Here is a 21,181-nt window from a genome sequence, read left to right on the forward strand (position 1 = left end):
GAAACGATACCATTCGTTTACAGAATACTAAAATGAACTAACAGTATGTAGTATATGGTCTGTTAGTATGGGTATTCGAACACAGTTACTGTCTTCTCCATTTCACCACGCTCTCCACCGAGTTTGCGTCGCACCAAACGGTGGCCGTCACAGTATGAATACAATTTATTAATGTAAATGTTTTCCTATTTATATTACCTGACGTGTAGGTTAACATTCATACACAAATTCAACACCGCACTATCATCAATACAGTAGGAGTGAATAACAACAGTGATGATAATAATACCAGAAATTGAGTCATATATTTTAATTTCGAAAATATGAATATAAACAGTTTTAAGAATGTGTGTTCAGCTCACTATCAAGGTGAGTACATATAGCCAATAGTCTATTATCAACCGGAAGTGCATGGGTGAACTGCTACTACCATCAGTCTCTTGAAGAAAAGTTCATTAAGTTTTCACACCACAACTTTACTGTAGTCTACTCTCCGAACGCTGATATGGCTGCAATGAATAGCTGGTTGATTACATGCATTGTTTTAGTTCATTTCGCTTATTTGGGATCTTGTGATTCGGGCTCTGAAATAGGTAAGATACGTATTTTTACTTATTTATTAATCATTTTCTCCATTGTGTGCCCATGTAACGATCTACAGTTGTTTAGTTGTTTCAAGATATATGTTTTACAACATTTCTCCCGAATTATACTTCATGTGTCAAGAAGCCCGTGCGTAATTTGGATTTCGCAAATTCAATATCACCCGATTGCGCGTGATATCCCCACAATTGATAAACAGAAAACGGAGTTATGCTATGTTCACGTTTTAGTTCGGTTATGTTGTTGCAAATAATGTACCTTCATCATTGTTAATAGTTAATCATAAGGGTTATTGGGTTTGTGCACAGATGTGCATGTCGTACAATCGCATAGGCGGCGCGTGAGTTTGATAAAAAATGCACCTATAATAAAGCGTTCCTTGTATCGCATTTGCAGACTTGTCTAAAATAGCATACTATTCCTAATCTGATGAGTACTGTGGATTAGATAGTTAATTATAATGTAGGCTAATAATATAACTCAGTCACTTGAAAGCATGGCTGAGCGCGTAGACTTTGGGCCTATGCTAGATAAATGTATTATTTCTACGCACGGGTAAAATGTTGCCTTTTATAAACACATTTCATGCAATTCTGCTACACTGTTAAACCGACAAAAATGTTATTTTAGCCTACTCTGCTGACACTGACAAACAGATCAATTAAAAACGGCGTTATCTGATCCATACAATAGGCCCACGAGAAGGGGAGACACAAATACAATATGATGTTCATCTAACCTGGAGGAGGAAATGTCAAGTGGCACTGACAGGAATATGGCTGATGCTTTCTGCTGATGCCAATAACATAGACTATATTGGTCACTCAATTAAGTTGAGCATTTTTTTAAACTAAAAGACAGATTCGTCTTTACACATTTACAGCATAGTACTGTAACACCTGACTACAGCAACAAACTGTATTTCCAGAATTTACACTGCATTACTGGAAGCACGGTGGTTAGATTTATAGTGCAGGCATGTATGTATGTAATAGCGATTTTGTAACTTGTATTTCACTGGCCTAAAGTACAATTACCGTATTTTGTAACAGTTTAATTAGAATACAATTTATTTTTATTTTCTATTACCATAATAAACTTTCAAGTTGCCCGCTTCACTTCAACAACATCCTCAGTAACGGTACCATGACATTCTTTCTGGCTATGACTGTGATATGTTCTTGTTTATCTTCTTTAGTTTAATGCTGTAAGTCACTCTGGATAAGAGCGTCTGCTAAATTACCAAAATGTAAATGTGAAAATTAGCACTTGCGTAGCACTCTGCTGGGTAGGTCTGATCATTTCGTTGCAGATTTGGATGAGGGCCTCTAGCGGGTCCTTTGTGGTGTTGGTTGGTTCTCGGCTGTTCACAGCTCTTGACATGCCTACCCACTGACTGCCTGGTGGTCCCCTGTATTGACTTGGAATGGGGGATGCTGAGAGTGGTGAAGACGGTTCGGCAGGTCTGGACTAAGGCTGGCTGGTTTGCTGCTGTGCGGTATCAGGAACAGGGTTGAGGCCAGGGTTCGCCGATCACCAGAACTAATTTACCCTTCATGATTCATTAGACCTACACTACGATCAGACCCGGCTGCAGAAAATGATCAGCTAGGTAGAAATCATATTTTCAAAATTGTGGACGCTACTGTATAATGATATAAAATACAGGATATGCAACACATCTGCCACCAACAGGTTTCTGGTCAACAACCAATAAGCAAAGCTTACTGACAAATTACATCATGGTTTTCACTTTCAACACCGCAATCTGCACAGTTTGGTTGCTGGAATTATATTTTGGACAAACGTGCGCAGGTAGCCTACAGGAGAGTAACCTCATCAGCTTAAAAAATTGTGAATGGTTGTGTTTATGCCACACATAAAAGGTAATACATTTTAAAAAGTGAAATTATAAATATTTCGGCTATTGAAGTGTTATGGGTTCGAGGTGCTCAAGAAATAGCTGCTCGGATTGGAGAGGAGGCAGAGCATGCGTTAAGCTTTCCTGAATAACTGGGCCTGCTGGGAACATATTTGGTCCACAGGCAGCCGGTGACACCTTAATTGGGGAGGTTGGGCTAATAGTAATGGCTGGAACGGAGTCAATGGAATGGTATCGAACACATCAAATACATATTTTCCATGTGTTTGATACCATTCATTTCACTCCATCCCAGCCATTATTATGCGCTGTCCTCCCCTCAGCAGCCTCCTGTGGTGTGGCCACATTATTGGGACGACTTGGGAGCATGATGATCCGCAACAGACAGTGCATCTCAGTATCAGCAATTAAAATACAGCGAGACTGGCCTGCTATTATGTCTTTCTATACCTTGTAAACTGTATATTCAATATTCAAATCACAGGCCTTTGTTGCTGTTATTCTAATGACATTTTCACTGCCATGTTCACTGCAGTGTAGAGTAGAATTTTGTACTAATTTGAAACAATAATGCAATTATTTTTTGCAATGTGGTGTTGGAGGCTAGTCTGGGTAGGATACTTGTATTGTCCATAAATAACATCAATAGGGGAGTTTTTTGAGCTGCATGTCTCATGTCTTCACTGTTCTTTCATTCGCAAAGCCGTACCATGGCCTCTCCGCTTATATTGAAAATTGGTGCCGCTTTGGATGATTTTATGTGTGGTATAATTGCTAGTTAGCATATAGCAGATCTGGAAAAACGATCCACCCACCACTTTTCCGTTATGAATGGTGGCTAAAGGGCAGGATAGACAGTTAGACTGGTAGACTGTATTGACTTGACTGGCATAGTTAGCATGCGGAAAAACGTTGCGCATAAGCAGATAAGGATATTTGTCTAGGATGGAAGAAATTATACAGTAAAACCTGCAAAATGGTGAATGTAAACCTGGGAAAAAACACACTACTCTCCCTTGTGACCAATAAAAAAAACACACAACCCTCCCCAACGCAAAAAAAAAAACATACATAAAAGTTAGACAACCCTCAACTATTTTGAACCACCTGCCTCCGAAATGGGGGGGGGGGGGGTCATTCAAAACTCTGCAGCTCAAGAGACATGTATTAAAAAGTTTTGTTTGTTGTTTGCATTGCTTTGCGTATCACCATATGTGTTTGAGATGATTTTACTGTAACACTGCATCCAAGTATCTTGACATGGGCATTTCAATGAGCTGTCAGTCAAGGCAAGTTCATGATTATAAGCTCCCACTCAGCCTGTCTTTTCAAACTTCCTGATAGTTAGCCATGAGACCAAAATAACTCTCACATTTTTAGAATTTCTATCCTCCAAAAATATTTTAGTCACTGAAAAGGCTATTTTACATGGTCATCAGAAAGACTAGTTCGGGACCTTAAATTTAACACTGTTCCAGTCATTATACAAGTCCACATTTTCTGGAAAATGTGTTGTGTTCATTGAGCCCCTATAAGATTGGTCTTTAACAAGTTTGTCTGTTTGCATGCTCACCTTTTTATGGCACCTCACATTGTACAAGTTTGATAATACATTTTTTATGATTTACACAAACACACACATACAACAATTATTTGGCCTGTATATCACAACCATGACCTTAGAATATACAATATGCGTGAATGCTAATAAGCAGTGTTTGCACTCTACAAAAAGGGTTTGCTTATAGAAGAATGTTGTCATTTGCTAATTGCATATCATTTGGGTGAATTAGAGGAAAAACAGTCATAGAGTATCGTAACTTTTATAAATTCAACAGTAGTACCAACAGTGAAATGGATCCGCACTCTTAAAGGGATAGTGCGATATTTTGGCAATTAAGCCTTTTGATCTATTTACCCACAGGGGCGGCAGGTAGCCTAGTGGTTAGAGCATTGGACTGGTAACGAAAAGGTTGCAAGGTTGAATCCCTGAGCTGAAAAGGTACAAATCTGTCGTTCTGCCCCTGAACAAGTCAGTTAACTCACTATTCCTAGGCTGTCATTGAAAATGAGAATTTGTTCTTAACTGACTTGCCTAGTTAAATAGAGATAAAAACAGTCAGATGAACTCATTGAAACGACCTAACTTCTTTCATACTGGACACAACAACATAAGAATGATATCCATGAATTCATCTGACTCTGGGTAAGTAGACAAAATCTCACACAATCCCTTTAAGGCCCCTTCAATTGTCTGGTGCGGGCGAAAAGCATAAACAATCTCACTCCCATTCATTTGAGGGGAAATTTAATTAGCTGTTCACTCAGTGTTTGATGTGGTTCGTTATCCTAAAACCCCAGGCCATATGCAAAGGGGAATTCCATAGCAGTTTGACTTCAGTAACGTCTACTGTAACTCTGTTGTAGTGTATTGTTGTGAGTTTGAGGTAGGCTACTGTTGTTAGATCACATATATTTCCAGGAGATCTGTAAAAGAGCAACTTTTTGGGGTGGTTCTACCAGTGAAAATGTGTTAGGATTTCAACACTCAGTCAGTGTTTGGTCCCAATTTTCTATTTGTATGGGACAGAGTCCATTTCAATTGACCATAAATCTCACCTGCAGGCAATTTAAGCTGCAGCATGCTTCTTGGGTTTGTTTTGTCCGTAAGCCATCTGGTAAACTTTTCAGACCTGCTTATCTACACTCTTAGAAAAAAGGGTTCCAAAAGGGCTCTTTTGCAGAGAGATAGGGTTCAACCCAAAAACATTTTGATCTGAAGAACTCTTTTTGGGAGACAAGGGTTCTTGTAAGATAAAGGGTTCTACCTAGAACCTTTAACATCCTAAACTTTTTTGGAAAAAAGGGATATTTGATGATTCTTTGGAAGGCAAGAAGGATTCTACATAGGACCATATACAGTTGAAGTCGGAAGTTTACATACACTTAGGTTGGAGTAATTATTTTTCAACCACTCCACAATTTTCTTGTTAACAAACTATAGTTTTGGCAAGTTGGTTAGGACATCAAACTTGGTGCATGACACAAGTAATTTTCCCAACAATTATTTACAGACAGATTATTTCACTTATAATTCACTGTATCACAATTCCAGTGGGTCAGAAGTATACATACACTAAGTTGACTGTGCCTTTTAAACAGCTTGGAAAATTCCAGAAAATGTAATGGCTTTAGAAACTTCTGATAGGCTAAGTGACATCATTTGAGTCAATTGGAGGGGTACCTGTTGATGTATTGCAAGGCCTACCTTCAAACCCAGTGCCTCATTGCTTGACATCAAGGGAAAATCAAAATAAATCAGCCAAGACCTCAGAAAAAAAATTGGTTCATCCTTGGGAGCAATTTTACCAAATGCCTGAAGGTACTACGTTCATTTGTACAAACAATAGTATGCGAGTATAAACACCATAGGACCACGCAGCCGACATACCGCTCACGAAGAAGACACGTTCTGTCTCCTAGAGATGAACATACTTTGGTGCGAAAAGTGCAAATCAATCCCAGAACAACAGCAAAGGACCTTGTGAAAATGTTGGAGGAAACAGGTACAAAAGTATCTATATCAACAGTAAAATGAGTCCTATATCAACATAACCTGAAAGGCCTCTCAGCAATGTAGAAGCCACTACTCCAAAACTACCATAAAAAAGCCAGACTACGGTTTGTAACTACACATGGGGACAAAGATCACACTTTTTGGGGAAATGTTCTCTGGTCTGATGAAACAAAAATAGAACTGTTTGGCCATAATGACCATCGTTATGTTTGGAGGAAAAAGGGGGAGGCTTGCAAGCCGAAGAACACCATCCCAACCGTGAAGCACGAGGTTGGCAGCATCATGTTGTGGGGGTGCTTTGCTGCAGGAGGGACTGGTGCACTTTACAAAATTTATGGCATCACGAGACAGGAAAACTATGTGGATATATTGAAGCAACATCTCAAGACATCAGTCAGGAAGTTAAAGCTTGGTCGCAAATGGGTCTTCCGAATGGACAATGACCCCAAGCATACATCCAAAGTTGTGGCAAAATGGCTTAAGGACAACAAAGTCATGGTATTGAAGTGGCCATCACAAAGCCCTAACCTCAATCCCATAGAACATTTGTGGGCAGAACTGAAAAAGCGTGTGCTAGCAAGGAGGCCTACAAACCTGACTCAGTTACACCAGCTCTGTCAGGAAAAATGGGCCAAAATTCACCCAACTTATTGTGGGAAGCTTGTGGAAGGCTACCCAAAATGTTTGACCCAAGTTAAACAATTTAAAGGCAATGCTACCAAATACTAATTGAGTGTAGGTAATCTTCTGATCAACTGGGAATGTGATGAAAGAAATAAAAGCTGAAATAATTCACTCTACTATTATGCTCACATTTCACATATTTAAAATAAAGTGGTGATCCTAACTGACCTAAGACAGGGAAATTTTACTTGGATTAAATGTCAGGAATTGTGAAAAACTGAGTTTAAATATATTTGGCTAAGGTGTATGTAAACTTCTGATTTCAACTGTATAATATTTCTGAGTATGCTCTATTGCAGGGAGATTTTCAGAATTTGTTTTACTGTAATAGTGTTTTTGCGTGTACATTGATTGATTAATTAATTTTATGCTACAGAAAGATAAATAACATCCGTTTTTTTTTTTACAATACAATCTGGTAGTAATTTGATTTATTGGAACCGTTACTGAGATGGTTGTTTCAGTTTAGATGAGTGAGAGAGTTTCAGTATTCAATATTTCTTACCCTTGCAGTCATTTTAAATGCAAGTTGCAGCTGAGAAACAAGTCCATTTTTGGGATATTCTAACTGGCTGGATTCCAATGGGAATTACACATCACTTTGCAAGCCAGCGTAATATGATTTGCAGGCCTGATTTGGCCTGTAAACCAGGAGTTTCCTATCACCACTGTGTTAGGGTGTAACTAGGTCTTCAAAGAAAGGCCTTATGAAGTATATATTGTCATAAATAATTCAATGCGAAGGCTAATAAGGCTGGTGGAACTGTTCATAGATGGTTCTAGGAAGAACCTTTTAGATGATAAAATGGTTCTTGGTAGAAATCCACAGAGGGTTCTACCCAACACAAAAAAAGGTTCACCTAAGGGACAAACTGATGAACCCTGTATGGTTCTACAGAGCACCTTTTTTTCTAAGAGTGTACAGCAATCAATTTTCTGGCCTGCTGTCAATTGAAAATTGTACTTGTCTTCTCTGCCAGGCAGCTATGAAGGCAGCATATCTGCATCCTTCGCATACAAGCAATATGAACTGATCCAAACAGGGTTGTTATTGTCATGAATGTTTTACTAAAGCTCTTTTCAAAAATAGATTGGTGTTCGTAACGGCACATTGAAATATTAATGCAGCGGAACTTGGAGCTTGTCTGTTTGTGCATGTGGTTATATCATGAAATCTGTTGACTTGGCTCAGTACATTGAACATTGAGGTAATTTTTCTCCTTGTATACATGAGACTGTTTCAGTACCCTCCCCCATGATTTAAAAAAAACGTACTGTTGCAATCGCATTCTTGCAAGTAGTAAAAAATAAAAATCCCCTGCACATGTTCTCGCCATTTATAAGCATTCATAAAACCATTTCAAACTGGAATGAGATGGTTATTAACAGAAGGTGTCATGGTCATGATGAGTATATTATATTGCGGTGGATAATTTCAACAGTTAAGTAATATGCTTTTGCAACCAGAATGATACAAATTGAGAAGACATCAGAATAGTAAACCTGTAGAGTGCAAGAAGGGTCTAGGTCTTAAACACCAGCTCTGGTACTATACGGAAAGTGAAAACATTTTACAGTTAAATCAATTCCACCACAGATACTATACAGTGCATTCGGAAAGTATTCAGACCCCTTGACTTTTCCCACATTTTGTTACGTTACAACCTTATGCTAAAATTTATTAAATACATTTTTTTCCTCAATCTACACACAATACCCCATAATGACAAAGCAAAAACAGAAAAAATTTTAGTCTCTCGATGTGCAAAACTGATAGAGACATACCCCAAGCGACTTACAGCTGTAATCGCAGCAAAAGGTGGCGCTACAAAGTATTAACTTAAGGGGGCTGAATAATTTTGCACGCCCAATTTTTCAGTTTTTGATTTGTTAAAAAAGTTTGAAATATCCAATAAATGTCGTTCCACTTCATGATTGTGTCCCACTTGTTGTTGATTCTTCACAAAAAAATACAGTTTTATATCTTTATGTTTGAAGCCTGAAATGTGGCAAAAGGTCGCAAAGTTCAAGGGGGCCTGTCACGCCCTGGTCTAAGTATTTTGTGTTTATCTTCATGTATTGGGTCAGGCCAGGGTGTGGCATGGGGTTTTGTATTGTGGTGTGTTTTGTCTTGGGGTTTCGGTGTGTATGTATTGGGATTGTAGCTAGTGGGGTTATCTAGCAAGGTCTATGGCTGTCTGGAGTGGTTCTCAATCAGAGGCAGGTGTTTATCATTGTCTCTGATTGGGAACCATATTTAGGCAGCCATATTCTTTGAGTTTGTCGTGGGTGATTGTCCTTAGTGTCCTCTATGTTAGTTAGCACCAGTATAGGCTGTTTCGGTTTTCGTTACGTTCTTTGTTTTGTAGTGTTTGTGTTTATTCGTGTTGTACGTTGTTCATTAAACATGGATCGCAATCTACACGCTGCATTTTGGTCCGACTATCCTTCACACCTAGAAAACCGTAACAGGGGCGAATACTTTCGCAAGGCACTGTATATATATATCAAAATTGAGCTCAGGTGCATCTTGTTTCCATTGATCATTCTTGATGTTTCTACAACTTCTTTGGAGTCCACATAGTAAATTCAGTTGATTGGATATGATTTGGAAAGGCGCACACACCCGTCTATATAAGGTCCCACAGTTGACAGTGCATGTCAGAGCAAAAACCAAGCCACGAGGTTGAAGGAATTGTCTGTAGAGCTCCGAGACAGGATTGTATTGAGGCATAGGTCTGTGTAAGCATACCAAAAAATGTCTGCAACATTGAAGGTCCTTAAAAACACAGTGGGCTCCATCATTCTTAGATGGTGATTCCAAACTTCTTCCAAGACTCTTCCTAGAGCTGGCCGCCCGGCCAAACTAGGCAACTAGGGGAGACGGGCTTTGGTCAGGGAGGTGACCAAGACCCCAATGGTCACTCTGAAAGACCTCCAGCGTTCCTCTGTGGATATGGTAGAACCTTCCAGAAGGACAACCATCTCTGTAGCACTCCACCAATCAGGCCTTAATAGTAGAGTGGCCAGACGGAAGTAATGCCTCAGTAAAAGGCACATGACAGTCCGCTTGGAGTTTGCCAAAGGCACCTAAAGACTCTCAGACCATGAGAAACAAGATTCTCTGGTCTGATGAAACCAAGATTGAACTCCTTGACCTAAATAATAATGTCTGAATGAGTGTGCCCCTGGCTATCCATACATTTTAAAAACAATAAAATGGTGCCGTCTGGTTTGCACATTATAAGGAATTTTAAAGTATATTTAAGCAATTACCTTTTAATTTTGATACTTAAGTATATTTTAAACCAAATATTTTTAGACTTTTACTCAAGTAGTATTTTACTGGATGACTTACACTTTTACTTGTAACTTTCTATTAAGGAACTGTATCTTTGACTAACAGGTGCATATCTGTATTCCCAGTCATGTGAAATCCATAGATTAGAGCCTAATGAATGAATTTAAATTGACTGATTTCGTTATGTGAACTGTAACTCAGTAAAGTCTTTGAAATTGTTGCATGTTGCGTTAATTTTTTTGTTATTTACTTTCACTTTCCGTCACTTCTATTCCCGCAGCCAGAGTAAACAAAAAGAGAAATATCCAGTGTAAAATATTGTCATACATATTCAGCTTTATCTTCATCAGAGCGACACAGATACTCAGCAAGACTTTTCCGTCGCTGCAGGAAAAGATATGTCTTCTCTTGGGAGTCAGTTCAATTGCACATATAAAGTCATTTTTCTCCACTTCCAGACATGTTCTGCACTGCACAGGGACATACAGTGGAGTATGTGAGAAAATGGCTGTGCACTTGCTTGACACAGCGTTGAAATGACAAATGTACAGTACTTGGCTGGAGCATCAGCCACAGGTTAATCCCTATGTCCTGTCCACTGTCAATTTACGATGCTATATCTGGAGTAGGGCTGGGTGGTATACCGTATTTTACTATATAGCGGTATTGATGCACGGACCGGTTTGGGTTTTTACTTTACCTTCTATAGTATTTGAATGTTTGGTTTGTTAAAATGTGATATGCCGTGTGTAACGTCCGTTTTTATAGTTTACATTTCTATTTGAGTACTCTCTCTCTCTCCATGCCGCTTTCCTCACAGACCTTGCCCCGCCCCTTATCACTCAAAGAGTGCATTTGTTGTTGCTTGACTATGAGACCATGTTCTGTCTGCATGGTGTGACGGATCAATCAGAATTAGTTGGGTAACATAGATCATTAAGATGCTTTATTTGCATAATATGGTATGTGAGATACTTGTCATTAGAATGTGTCCTTTTGGACTATAGTGTTGGCAGTTGCACTTTTCCCTCAGCTGGGGCTCAGTCACTTGGGGCCCAGAGAGGGGAGAGGTCAGGCTTGTCTTTCACATGTCCCTGGTGCTATGCAGAATATCAGAAAGGGAAGAGGACAGAATGGAACATTGTCTTCATATGTGAATGTGTCTTTACCTATTCTTAAACCATGTGAAGGGATGGCGTGATTAATGGGGAACCAATTACTTGTCTCCACAATGTCTGTGCGCCAGTCACTCCCTCCTTTTCCCATTGGGGGAGGTGTATGGCAGTGTCTGGAAACATTGTATGTCCTCTCTGATCTTACACTTATCCTGGGATAGTGTATGACCTAGAGGCTCACTCCCCTCAGTGAGCTTGTCCAGGAGTGTGGTCAAAGAGGTAGTTTACTTGAGATGGGAGTATCTAGACTTGATCATTCATATATGCCATTGGATGAGTTGGTGTTTTTGTACTATTGTAACGGTTTTCTTTAGGTGAAGGAGAGGCGGACCAAAACACAGTGTGGTGGTTATTCATGTTTTTTAGTAAAGACACTAGACATGAATAAACTAACAAAAACAATAAACGTGCGAAAACCTAAAACAGCCCTATCTGGTGCAAAACACAGAGACAGGAACAATCACCCACAAACACACAGTGAAACCCAGGCTACCTAAATATGGTTCCCAATCAGAGACAATGACTAACACCTGCCTCTGATTGAGAACCATATCAGGCCAGACATAGAAATAGACAAACAAGACATCCAACATAGAATGCCCACTCAGATCACACCCTGACCAACCAAAACATAGAAACATACAAAGCAAACTATGGTCAGGGTGTGACAGTACCCCCCCCCCCCCAAGGTGCGGACTCAGGCCGCAAAACCTGAACCTATTGGGGAGGGTCTGGGTGGGCATCTGTCCGCGGTGGCGGCTCTGGTGCTGGACGTGGCCCCCACTTCACCGTAGTCTTAGTCCCCCACCTTGTCCGCTTCCGTGACCTCCTAGCCACGGCGACCCTACTTAATGACCTCACTGGACTGAGGGGCGGAAGCTCTGGCGCCTCTGGAGACCAGCTGCGTGGAGCCGGCTCGATGCCCACTCTAGCCCGGCCGATACGCGGAGCTGGAATGTACCGCACCGGGCTATGCACCCGCACTGGGGACACCGTGCGCTTCACAGCATAACACGGTGCCTGCCCGGTCTCTCTAGCCCCCTGGTAAGCACAGGAAGTTGGCGCAGGTCTCCTACCTGGCTTCGCCACAATTCCTGTGTGTGTGTCCCAATACATTTTTGGGGCTGACTCTTGGGCTTCCTACCACGCCGCCGTGTTTGCTTCTCCAACTCCATTCTTCTATAACCTTCCGTGCACTGCTCCATCGAATCCCAGGCGGGCTCCGGCACTCTCCCTGGGTCGACCGCCCAACTGTCTATTTCCTCCCAAGTAGTATAGTCCATATTCTTGCCGTCCAAACCGTCCTCCCATGTCCATTCCTCTTTTCGCTGCTGTTGCCCCTTACCACGCCGCTTGGTCATGTTGTGGTGGGTGATTCTGTAACGGTTTTCTTTAGGTGAAGGAGAGGCGGACCAAAACACAGCGTGGTGGTTATTCATGTTTTTTAATAAAGACACTAGACATGAATAAACTAACAAAAACAATAAACGCTTTTGGTGACAAGCCAAATTTCTTCAGCCTCCTGAGGTTCAAGAGGCACTGCTGCACCTTCTTCACAACGCTGTTTGTGTGGGTGGACCAATTCAGTTTGTCCGTGATGTGTACGCCGAGGAACTTAAAACTTACTACCCTCTCCACTACTGTCCCATCGATGTGGATAGGGGGGTGCTCACTCTGCTGTTTCCTGAAGTCCACAATCATTTCCTTTGTTTTGTTGACGTTGAGTGTGAGGTTATTTTCCAGACACCACACTCCGAGTGCCATCACCTCCTCCCTGTAGTCCGTCTCGTCGTTGTTGGTAATCAAGCCTAACACTGTAGTGTCGTCCGCAAACTTGATGATTGAGTTGGATGCGTGCATGGCCACGGAGTCGTGGGTGAACAGGGAGTACAGGAGAGGGCTCAGAACCCACCCTTGTGGGGCCCCAGTGTTGAGGATCAGCGTGGTGGAGATGTTGTTACCTACCCTCACCACCTGCATAGTTTCCTAGGAACGCGAGGCGGCCATCGCTGTCAGCGCCAGAAGTGTGTCGAGGGCTTACAAACGAGGGCTTACATTGCCAACTTCCCTTACTTGGCTAAGTGTTTGGAACGATGGCCACGGGGAGTCCCCCAAGGGCATAAGGCGAGGGTAGATTGTTTGAAACGCAGCCATGAGGAAACATTTAAGATTAGAATAACAATTATATTTCCGCGATTCCAACATTTCACCCAAGTGTTTTTATCTAAATCGCAAGTCAAATCGCAATTGCAACAACTGTTTAAAAAATAAGGCCTCGTTTTTTTTTTTTTTGCAGCGTGACGTGGCAGTGTGGAAATGATCTCAAATGAGTGTAGGAAATGCACATTGATGGAAATGCAGGAAATTATTTATGGTTGAAGTTGAATTGAACAGTAAAAAATAATCCGACTGGAGAAAGACCTATTGGAATCACTTAAGAGTGTATGTGTAGCCACCCTAGGGTCACGCACTATCATAAAGCAAATTTAAAACATAAAATACTGTAAAACACTGTCAAAACTTTGAGAAATACGGTAATATGGTATTTTGGCCATATCTCCAAGCCCTAATCTGGAGAAGCAATGCCTGCTCCTGGCCCATTCTTTCCATCAGCTTCTTACTAACTAGCTATCAGGCTATCCCTCACCCTCAATACAAAGTTGGTCAAGCAAAAAAAAAGGTTGTATCTCATAAGGGCTTCCAATACTTTCCAGTATGTGATTAATAGCTTATAAATTTCAATGCTGTCTTTCAAAATCATTAAGACATGGGTTTGTGTGTATTTTAGGAGTTAAACATTAACTGAACAAAGGGCCAAATTGCACTTTCTATAGCAGTTGCCAGGAGTAACAGACTGTATGGTGTCAATTAGAGCTTTGTGTTCAGCCATCTAATGCCCCCCTATGTGTCATTCCTCTTCCTATGAGTCAGTTCAGGCTGGTGCATGTCTGAGTTGATACTGATATATTAGTACTTGTACTGAATCTTTTGGGGGGAGTGTATGTAGGCTATTTGAGTCTGTTAGAGCTGATCAGGATTTCACTGAGCATCTGTTATCGGATAGGATTATGTTCTTCCTGGCTGACTTACAAATGATTGCTGAAGTCGAATGCTTTATAGGGATGTGTGTCAGAAATCCATGGTATTTACATGATACTGGCTCCACGAGAGATGTGGCTTGAGTTACTGGAAGACTTGGAAACAAAAAGAGCAATGACCAAGCTGCTTTTAAGAAGTTTTCATAGATCGACCTGATCTCCCACTGCACATTACTGACCAGTTTACATACTGCCCTCAAGCCTTTTCCAATACACATTTGCCTAATTAGGCCTATAGATTTTTGGCAACATCTTCACATTTTTCTGTAGTTAAAATGTCACCCTGTATAGAATAACAAGCCACGCTGTGAGAAGTTAACTCTCATGAAAACAGAAGATCCAGGTCAAGTGTTCTTCTGATGCAGGGATAGAGAGAGATCTGTTCAGACACATGCCTTTGAGGTATCCATGATACAATCAGCCTGACATTCTGCTAAGTGTATAGCCTGCAATACGTTTGAGATAAACGATCTGAACTCTCACGTAACGTGGTAGGGAAAGTCATAGCAAGATGTTGCGTAATGATATACTAAGTGCTCATACAGAACAACTGATATCGGAGAGTGTACAAAAGGTGTGGAAAAGAGGCCTGGTCGAACTAAGTCGGAACTTGCCTTTCACAAGCGATCTGAACAGAGTGAGCAATACGGGCTATTAGTTGTCCTCTATGTAACTTGCTTTTAATTTGTTTCCTTATGGGGTGGGAGTGGTAGAGGTCCAATGATGTACTCTGTGTTAGGGCAAGGGTAAGAATTGATAAAGGCCCAATGCAGCTTTTGATCTCATAATGAAATCATTTCGGGGTAACAATTAAGTACCTTACTTACTCTGATGGTCAAAAAGGAACAAATAGCAAATAGCAATTTCTCAATCAATCATTTTTCTTGGACTGTCTGGGAGTTGTCTGAGTGTGGAAGAGAGCTAATTTGCAGTTATTGTTGGCGGAGAGGTTTTGAACTAATATAACGCTCGGTGACGTCACCAGGCAAGCCAAAACTACATCCTACCAAAACAGACTGAAATTTCAGGCGGTCTTTTCAAACAGCTCTTACACAAAAAGGACATTATCGTAACTTACTTTGGCCAAGAAACACGAGCAATGGACATCTGTTCTCTGTGGAAATCTGTTCTTTGGTCTGGTTCCAACTGCTGTGTCTTTGTGAGAAGCAGAATGGGTGAATGGATGATCTCTGCAAGTTTGGTTCCCACTGTGAAGCATGGAGGATGTGTGATGGTGTGGGGTCCTTTGCTGGTGACACTGTCTGGGAATGATTTAAAATTCAAGGCACACTTAACCAGCATGGCTACCACAGCATTCTCCAGTGATACGCCATCCCATCTGGTTTGCACCTAGTGGGACTATAATTTGTTTTTCAATAGGACAATGACCCAACACACCTCCAGGCTGCGTAAGGGCTATTTGACCAAGAAGGAGAGTGATGGAGTGCTGCGTCAGATGACCTGGCCTCCACAATCACCCAACCTCAACCCATTTGAGATGGTTTGGGATGAGTTGGACCGCAGAGTGAAGGAAAAGCAGCCAGCAAGTGCTCAGCATATGTGGGAACTCCTTCAAGACTGTTGGAAAAGCATTCCAGGTGAAGCTGATTGAGAGAATGCCAAGAGTGTACAAAGCGTCATCAAGGCAAAGGCTGGCTACTTTGAAGAATCTAAAATATGAAACATTTTTTGATTAGTTGATCACTTTTTTTTGGTTGCTTCATGATTCCATATGTGTTATTTCATATTTTTTATTTTTATTTATTTATATTATTCTACAATGTAGAAAATAGTAAAAAATTACGAAAAACCTTGAATAGGTAGGTGTGTCCAAACTTTTAAATATATATAATGCACAGAAAAATAAGGTTTTTGACTACACTGGGCCTTTAAAGGATTTGCATTAAGAGGAGCTCTTTGAGTTCAACATTTATGTTAGTGACTTGGCATAGTCAACCTTTAGTTTCAGTCTGTTTCATAGGTCGTATAACTTATCCTGCTTTTATGCTTTTTTTCATCCCTCTCTCACTTTAGTAACAATGGAAGGCCTGGCCACTTGATAGTGGCTCTGGTTTGAAAGCTTCTCTCCTGATGCCAGAACCCATTTGGAACCTACACCTTTAGCCCTTCTGGTCACACTTACTGCTCTTTTGTGTCCCTCATTGCATTTGTCTCTCCACCATCGCCCCAGTAGTCCAAATGTGTTGATGAAGGAAACCATAGTCACAGAGAAGAAATTTACATCTATTGCTAGATTGTCTAGTTATTGGAGAATAGTCTAATCGGAAAAACATATTGTAGGTCATGATGAGGGTTTTCTGTTTCTTCAAAACAGAAAAGGAATCTGAATCTACCCTGAAAAAATACACTTTTCACCTGCTTAAGCATATCTTTCAATATTTAGCAACTGAAAGGGATGAGTAGTGGGTGAGGAATGTGCAGGGAAAGGGCATGCTATATTGTCATATTGGATTCTGCTAATCACCTCTGTGGGGACCTCAGTAACAGTAATTAGACTGACATTGTGATGGAGCGCAGAGGTACTCTTAAAGGTGTGGGTGTGTGGGTGCGTGTGTTTGCCATATTTTTTATATGGGAGCACGAAAAGAATGGAAGTACTTTAAATAATAATGACAATTCCATTTTGGTGTTCTGAAGCTGGGCAAATCGTACTCATTGTGGAATTCCATTCAGTTTCACAATGCGTATGTGTTATTATAGAAAAACAAGTATGTGCTCTAATCTTGGCGTTGTGGCGTGTTAATCCATCTAAGGAATAGTATTGAATGCAGTTCTGAGTTCCAAAGCAGTTCAGTTCACTGCTAACAAGATACTTTTAGTCATGTAGTGTATATGGACACCTGCTCGTTGAACATCTCATTCCAAAATAAAAGGCATTACAGTTCCATAGGCACTATCTGAAACTATAGGCTATTTTGCAAAACTCAACACACTAACCACAAATACTTAAACCAAACCAGCAAAACATTATACATCTTGTGCAAAAGCAAACAATTCTTGCAAACAACAAAACTCTTCACTCTTTAAAAAAAATAAAAATTGTGTTTTTGCGTCTACAGTACACACAAACCATCATTTGAATAAGCACACGAAGCACCAACTACGCACTGATAGTATAAATGAAAAATACTTGTTTCTTTAGTTTTTTCTGTGTGCAGTGCATAGCAGTTTGCAATAAAGTGTTGTCATACATGTAGTAAACACACATACACACAGGTGTCCAAATGTGTATAGTATGGATGTGTATTCTGAACATAACACACTATCAATACAAATAAGGGGAAAAAGTTATATATTTTGTTTCTCAAAATGTTGTAACACTCCTCAAACAACAAAAGCGCAGTAGAAGAAAACAAAAACATTTGTGCTCGAAAAAAAAGAACAGAAAACATTTAGACTACATCTCGCCTTTGTGGGTCTGGCCATAAGACTTCATCCACATCACATGCGATGTTGTCTTGAGCTAGGCAGCGTGGAAAGTATGGCCTGGAGTGTCGTATCCAGGCCTGGCATGACCCCTGATCCATGTCTCCACAAGCCTCCTCCATTGCCTGTGGAAGGGGTATGCGTTGGTGGGGCTGGTGATCATACACCTTCCAACACCATGCAGAGAAGAATTTGTCAATAGGATTCAAGAATGGAGAGTATGGGGGGAGATTGAGTGCGATGAAAAGTGGGTGACCTGTAAACCAATTGCGGACCACAGCAGCCCGGTGTAAACTAACATTGTCCCAGATGATAACGTACCTGGGCTGCTCTGGCCGCTGGTCATTAGGGATTAGTCTGTTGTCCAGAAAGGTGTGCAGTGTTGTATGGACCTAGGATTGCATGATGGTGAAGGACTCCGTTTTGACTAATAGCCGCACACATTGTTATCTTGCCACCATCTTGACCCGGGACGTTGATGATAGCACGGTGTCCGATGATATTTCTGCCGCAGCCCCTTGTTTTTGCAAGGTTGAAACCTACCTCGTCCACATATATTAGCTCATGATGCACTGCATCTGCTTCTAGCTCCATGTCTCTCTGAAAGAGACAAGACAACAATGTAGCACAGTACGAGAAGACAGGGATCAGTCAATATGAATGTAACACCATAGACTTGCAGATCCAGTACCAATGATAGGATAGTATAGCTTACCTGCACATATTCATATCTCGGTTGTTTTACACAGTCTGAGTTTCTTTCGAATGGGAAACTACAGCTGCTTCATCCTAATTCTATTGTGTTTCAGTAGACGAGACAGTGCAGAGAGACTCACTCTGTTGACATTTTGGAATATGGTGTTATCTGCCATAATGTGGTCCTGCAGGTCTCTGAGTCTGATGCAGTTATTTTCAATGAACATATTTACAATGTGGGTCTCCTGCTCTGGGGTGAACAGTCAACCTCTTTCACCAGATACTGGTTTTCTTGCAGTTCTGTAAAAATATTTGAATGGTTTGAGTGATAGATTCTTCTCATTATGAAAGTACAGTACATATTACTGTACCAGTAAGACTTCAGAACTTATAGTTACTTACCAGTTCTCTTTTCGTAACATCCGGATGATACCTGCATCAGTATAGCTGCTCAGATTTGGTTGAACCTGTTGCTCAGCCTCCCTCATGCTCATCCCATGGTTGTCAAAATGGTCAACCACAGTCACTCTGATTTCATCAGTTATTGTGTTTCTGACTCCCCTTCCTCTTCCCCGTCCTCTCTTTCTCCCATGTCCTACTTCACCTCTTCCTCCTCCTCTTACTTCTTTCTTCACTTCTTCACTTCCTCGTCCTCCTCTAGTTCTCACCCATCTGTCTCTAGTTCTCACTCTCTGTCCAGTATTGGCCTCCATTGTTGTCCAAACCAAATGTTTACCTGTGGCCTATTTATAGGGCTCAAGCTCTGATTTGTAAGTGAACTCATTACATGTGTCAATATGGAAAGGCAATTGGCGAAATAGTGTAGCAATGTAGAGACCAATATTTACAGTTTTGCTAGAAGTGTGTAATTATTTTGCAAACTGAGTGTAAAGCAGTGAGTTGTGTTGACAGTTTTGCAAAAAGTGTGTTATAAAACATTGGAACATTGCTGTGGGGACTTGCTTCCATTCAGCCTCGAGCGTTAGTTTTGAGAATGCATATATTTGTTCAAGACGGCTATCAATCGAAAAAGTAGAGCAGTCTTTTCAATCACAAGACATCTCCTCACATAAACCCTCAGCACATAATGCTGGAGTCTGCATTGGCAGATTTAGCAAAAGCACATGCCCAGAAAAGTTTGTTGAGGATGAGAGAGACATCCGCAGGAGCTCAGCCATCCGCAAGAGACGCGTGCCATTATTATTATTTTCACGCTCTGAGACATTTTACAACATGACGTCACAATCACAACACAATCAGAACGATTGGGATCTATTTCACACTGGAAAGATTTTTACATGACACAGGCCAGTCAATTTCTTCCACACCAATCTCGACAAACCATTTCTGTATCGACCTCGATTTGTGCAGGGGGTATTGTCATGCAGAAACAGGAAAGGGCCTTCTCCAAACTGTTGCCACAAAGTTGGAAGCACAGAGTCGTCTAGAATGTCATTGTATGCTGTAGTGTTAAGATTTCCCTTCACTGGAACTAAGGGGCCTAGCCGAAGAATAAAAAACAGCCCCAGACCATTAATCTTCCTCCACCAAACTTTACAGTTGGCACTATGTATTCGGGCAGGTAGCGTTCTTCTGGCATCCGCCAAACACAGATTCATCCATCGGACTGCCAGATGGCGAAGTGTGATTGATCACTCCAGAGAACGCGTTTCCACTGCTCCAGAGTCCAATGGCGGCGAACTTTACCCCACTCCAGCCGACGCTTGGCTTGCGCTTGGTGATCTGAAGCTTGTGTGCGGCAGCTCTGCCAAAGAAACCCATTTCATGAAGCTCCTGACGAACAGTTATTGTGCTGACGTTGCTTCCAGAGGCAGTTTGGAACTCGGTAGTGAGTGTTGCAACTGGGAACAGATGATTTTTACATGCTACACGATTCAGTACTTGGTGGTACCGGTTGTGTGGCCTACCACATCGCGGCTGAGCGGTTCGTACTCCTAGCCATTTCCACTTCACAATAACAGCACTTACAGTTGACCGGGGCAGCTCTATAAAGGCAGAGGTTTGACAAACTAACTTGTTGGAAAGGTGGTTTCCTATGATGTTGCCACATTGAAAGGCATTGAGCTCTTCAGTAAGGCCATTCTACTGCCAATGTTTGTCAATAGAGATTACATGGCTGTGTGCTCGATTTTTATACACCTGTCAGCAACGGGTGTGGCTGAAATAGCCGAATCCACTAATTTGAAGGGGTGTCCACATACCTTTTGTATATACAGTTGAAGTCGGAAGTTTGCATACACCTTAGCCTGACAAAGATGTTGGTTCCCAATTGGGGATCAGCCCCCCCACCGTCAGCTGGAACGGTGGCGCACGGAATGCAAAAATATTCTTAGAAATATTTAACCTCCACACATTAACAAGTCCAATAGCTCAAATGAAAGATAAACAACTTGTTTATCTAGCCAGCAAGTCAGATTTCTAAAATATTTTACGGCAAAAACATAGCACATATTTATGTCAAACCACCACCGAAGACACACCGAAGACACAGCTAATTTCCATAGCCACATTGAACAAAATATGCAATCACCAAACGCAGGATTAAAAGAAAAATAATTTCACTAACCTTTTGAAATCTTCTTCAGATGACAGTAATATAACATGTTACACAGTACATTTATGTTTTTTTCAATAATATGCTATAAATATCCATAAATCTCTGTTTACAATGACGCCATGTTAAAAAAATGCTACTCA

At 41.1% G+C, this 21,181-nt stretch overlaps 1 protein-coding gene across 3 annotated transcripts in view; it reads left to right on the forward strand.

Moving 5' to 3' along the window:
* Nucleotides 1-396: 396 nt before the first annotated feature.
* Nucleotides 397-21,181, forward strand: part of LOC109871074 (tissue factor pathway inhibitor) — a 40,422-nt gene continuing 19,637 nt past the window's right edge. Inside the window, exon 1 of one of the 3 annotated variants that reach the window (XM_020461879.2) lies at nt 397-593. In XM_020461879.2, the coding sequence (XP_020317468.1) occupies nt 506-593 (88 nt within the window). In that variant the 5' untranslated portion in view covers nt 397-505. The remainder of the gene's footprint in view (nt 594-21,181) is intronic. The other 2 variants (XM_020461878.2, XM_020461880.2) reach the window with 2 other exon arrangements.

The sequence above is a fragment of the Oncorhynchus kisutch genome, linkage group LG26, assembly GCF_002021735.2.
Source record: "Oncorhynchus kisutch isolate 150728-3 linkage group LG26, Okis_V2, whole genome shotgun sequence".
Lineage (NCBI taxonomy): Eukaryota > Metazoa > Chordata > Actinopteri > Salmoniformes > Salmonidae > Oncorhynchus > Oncorhynchus kisutch.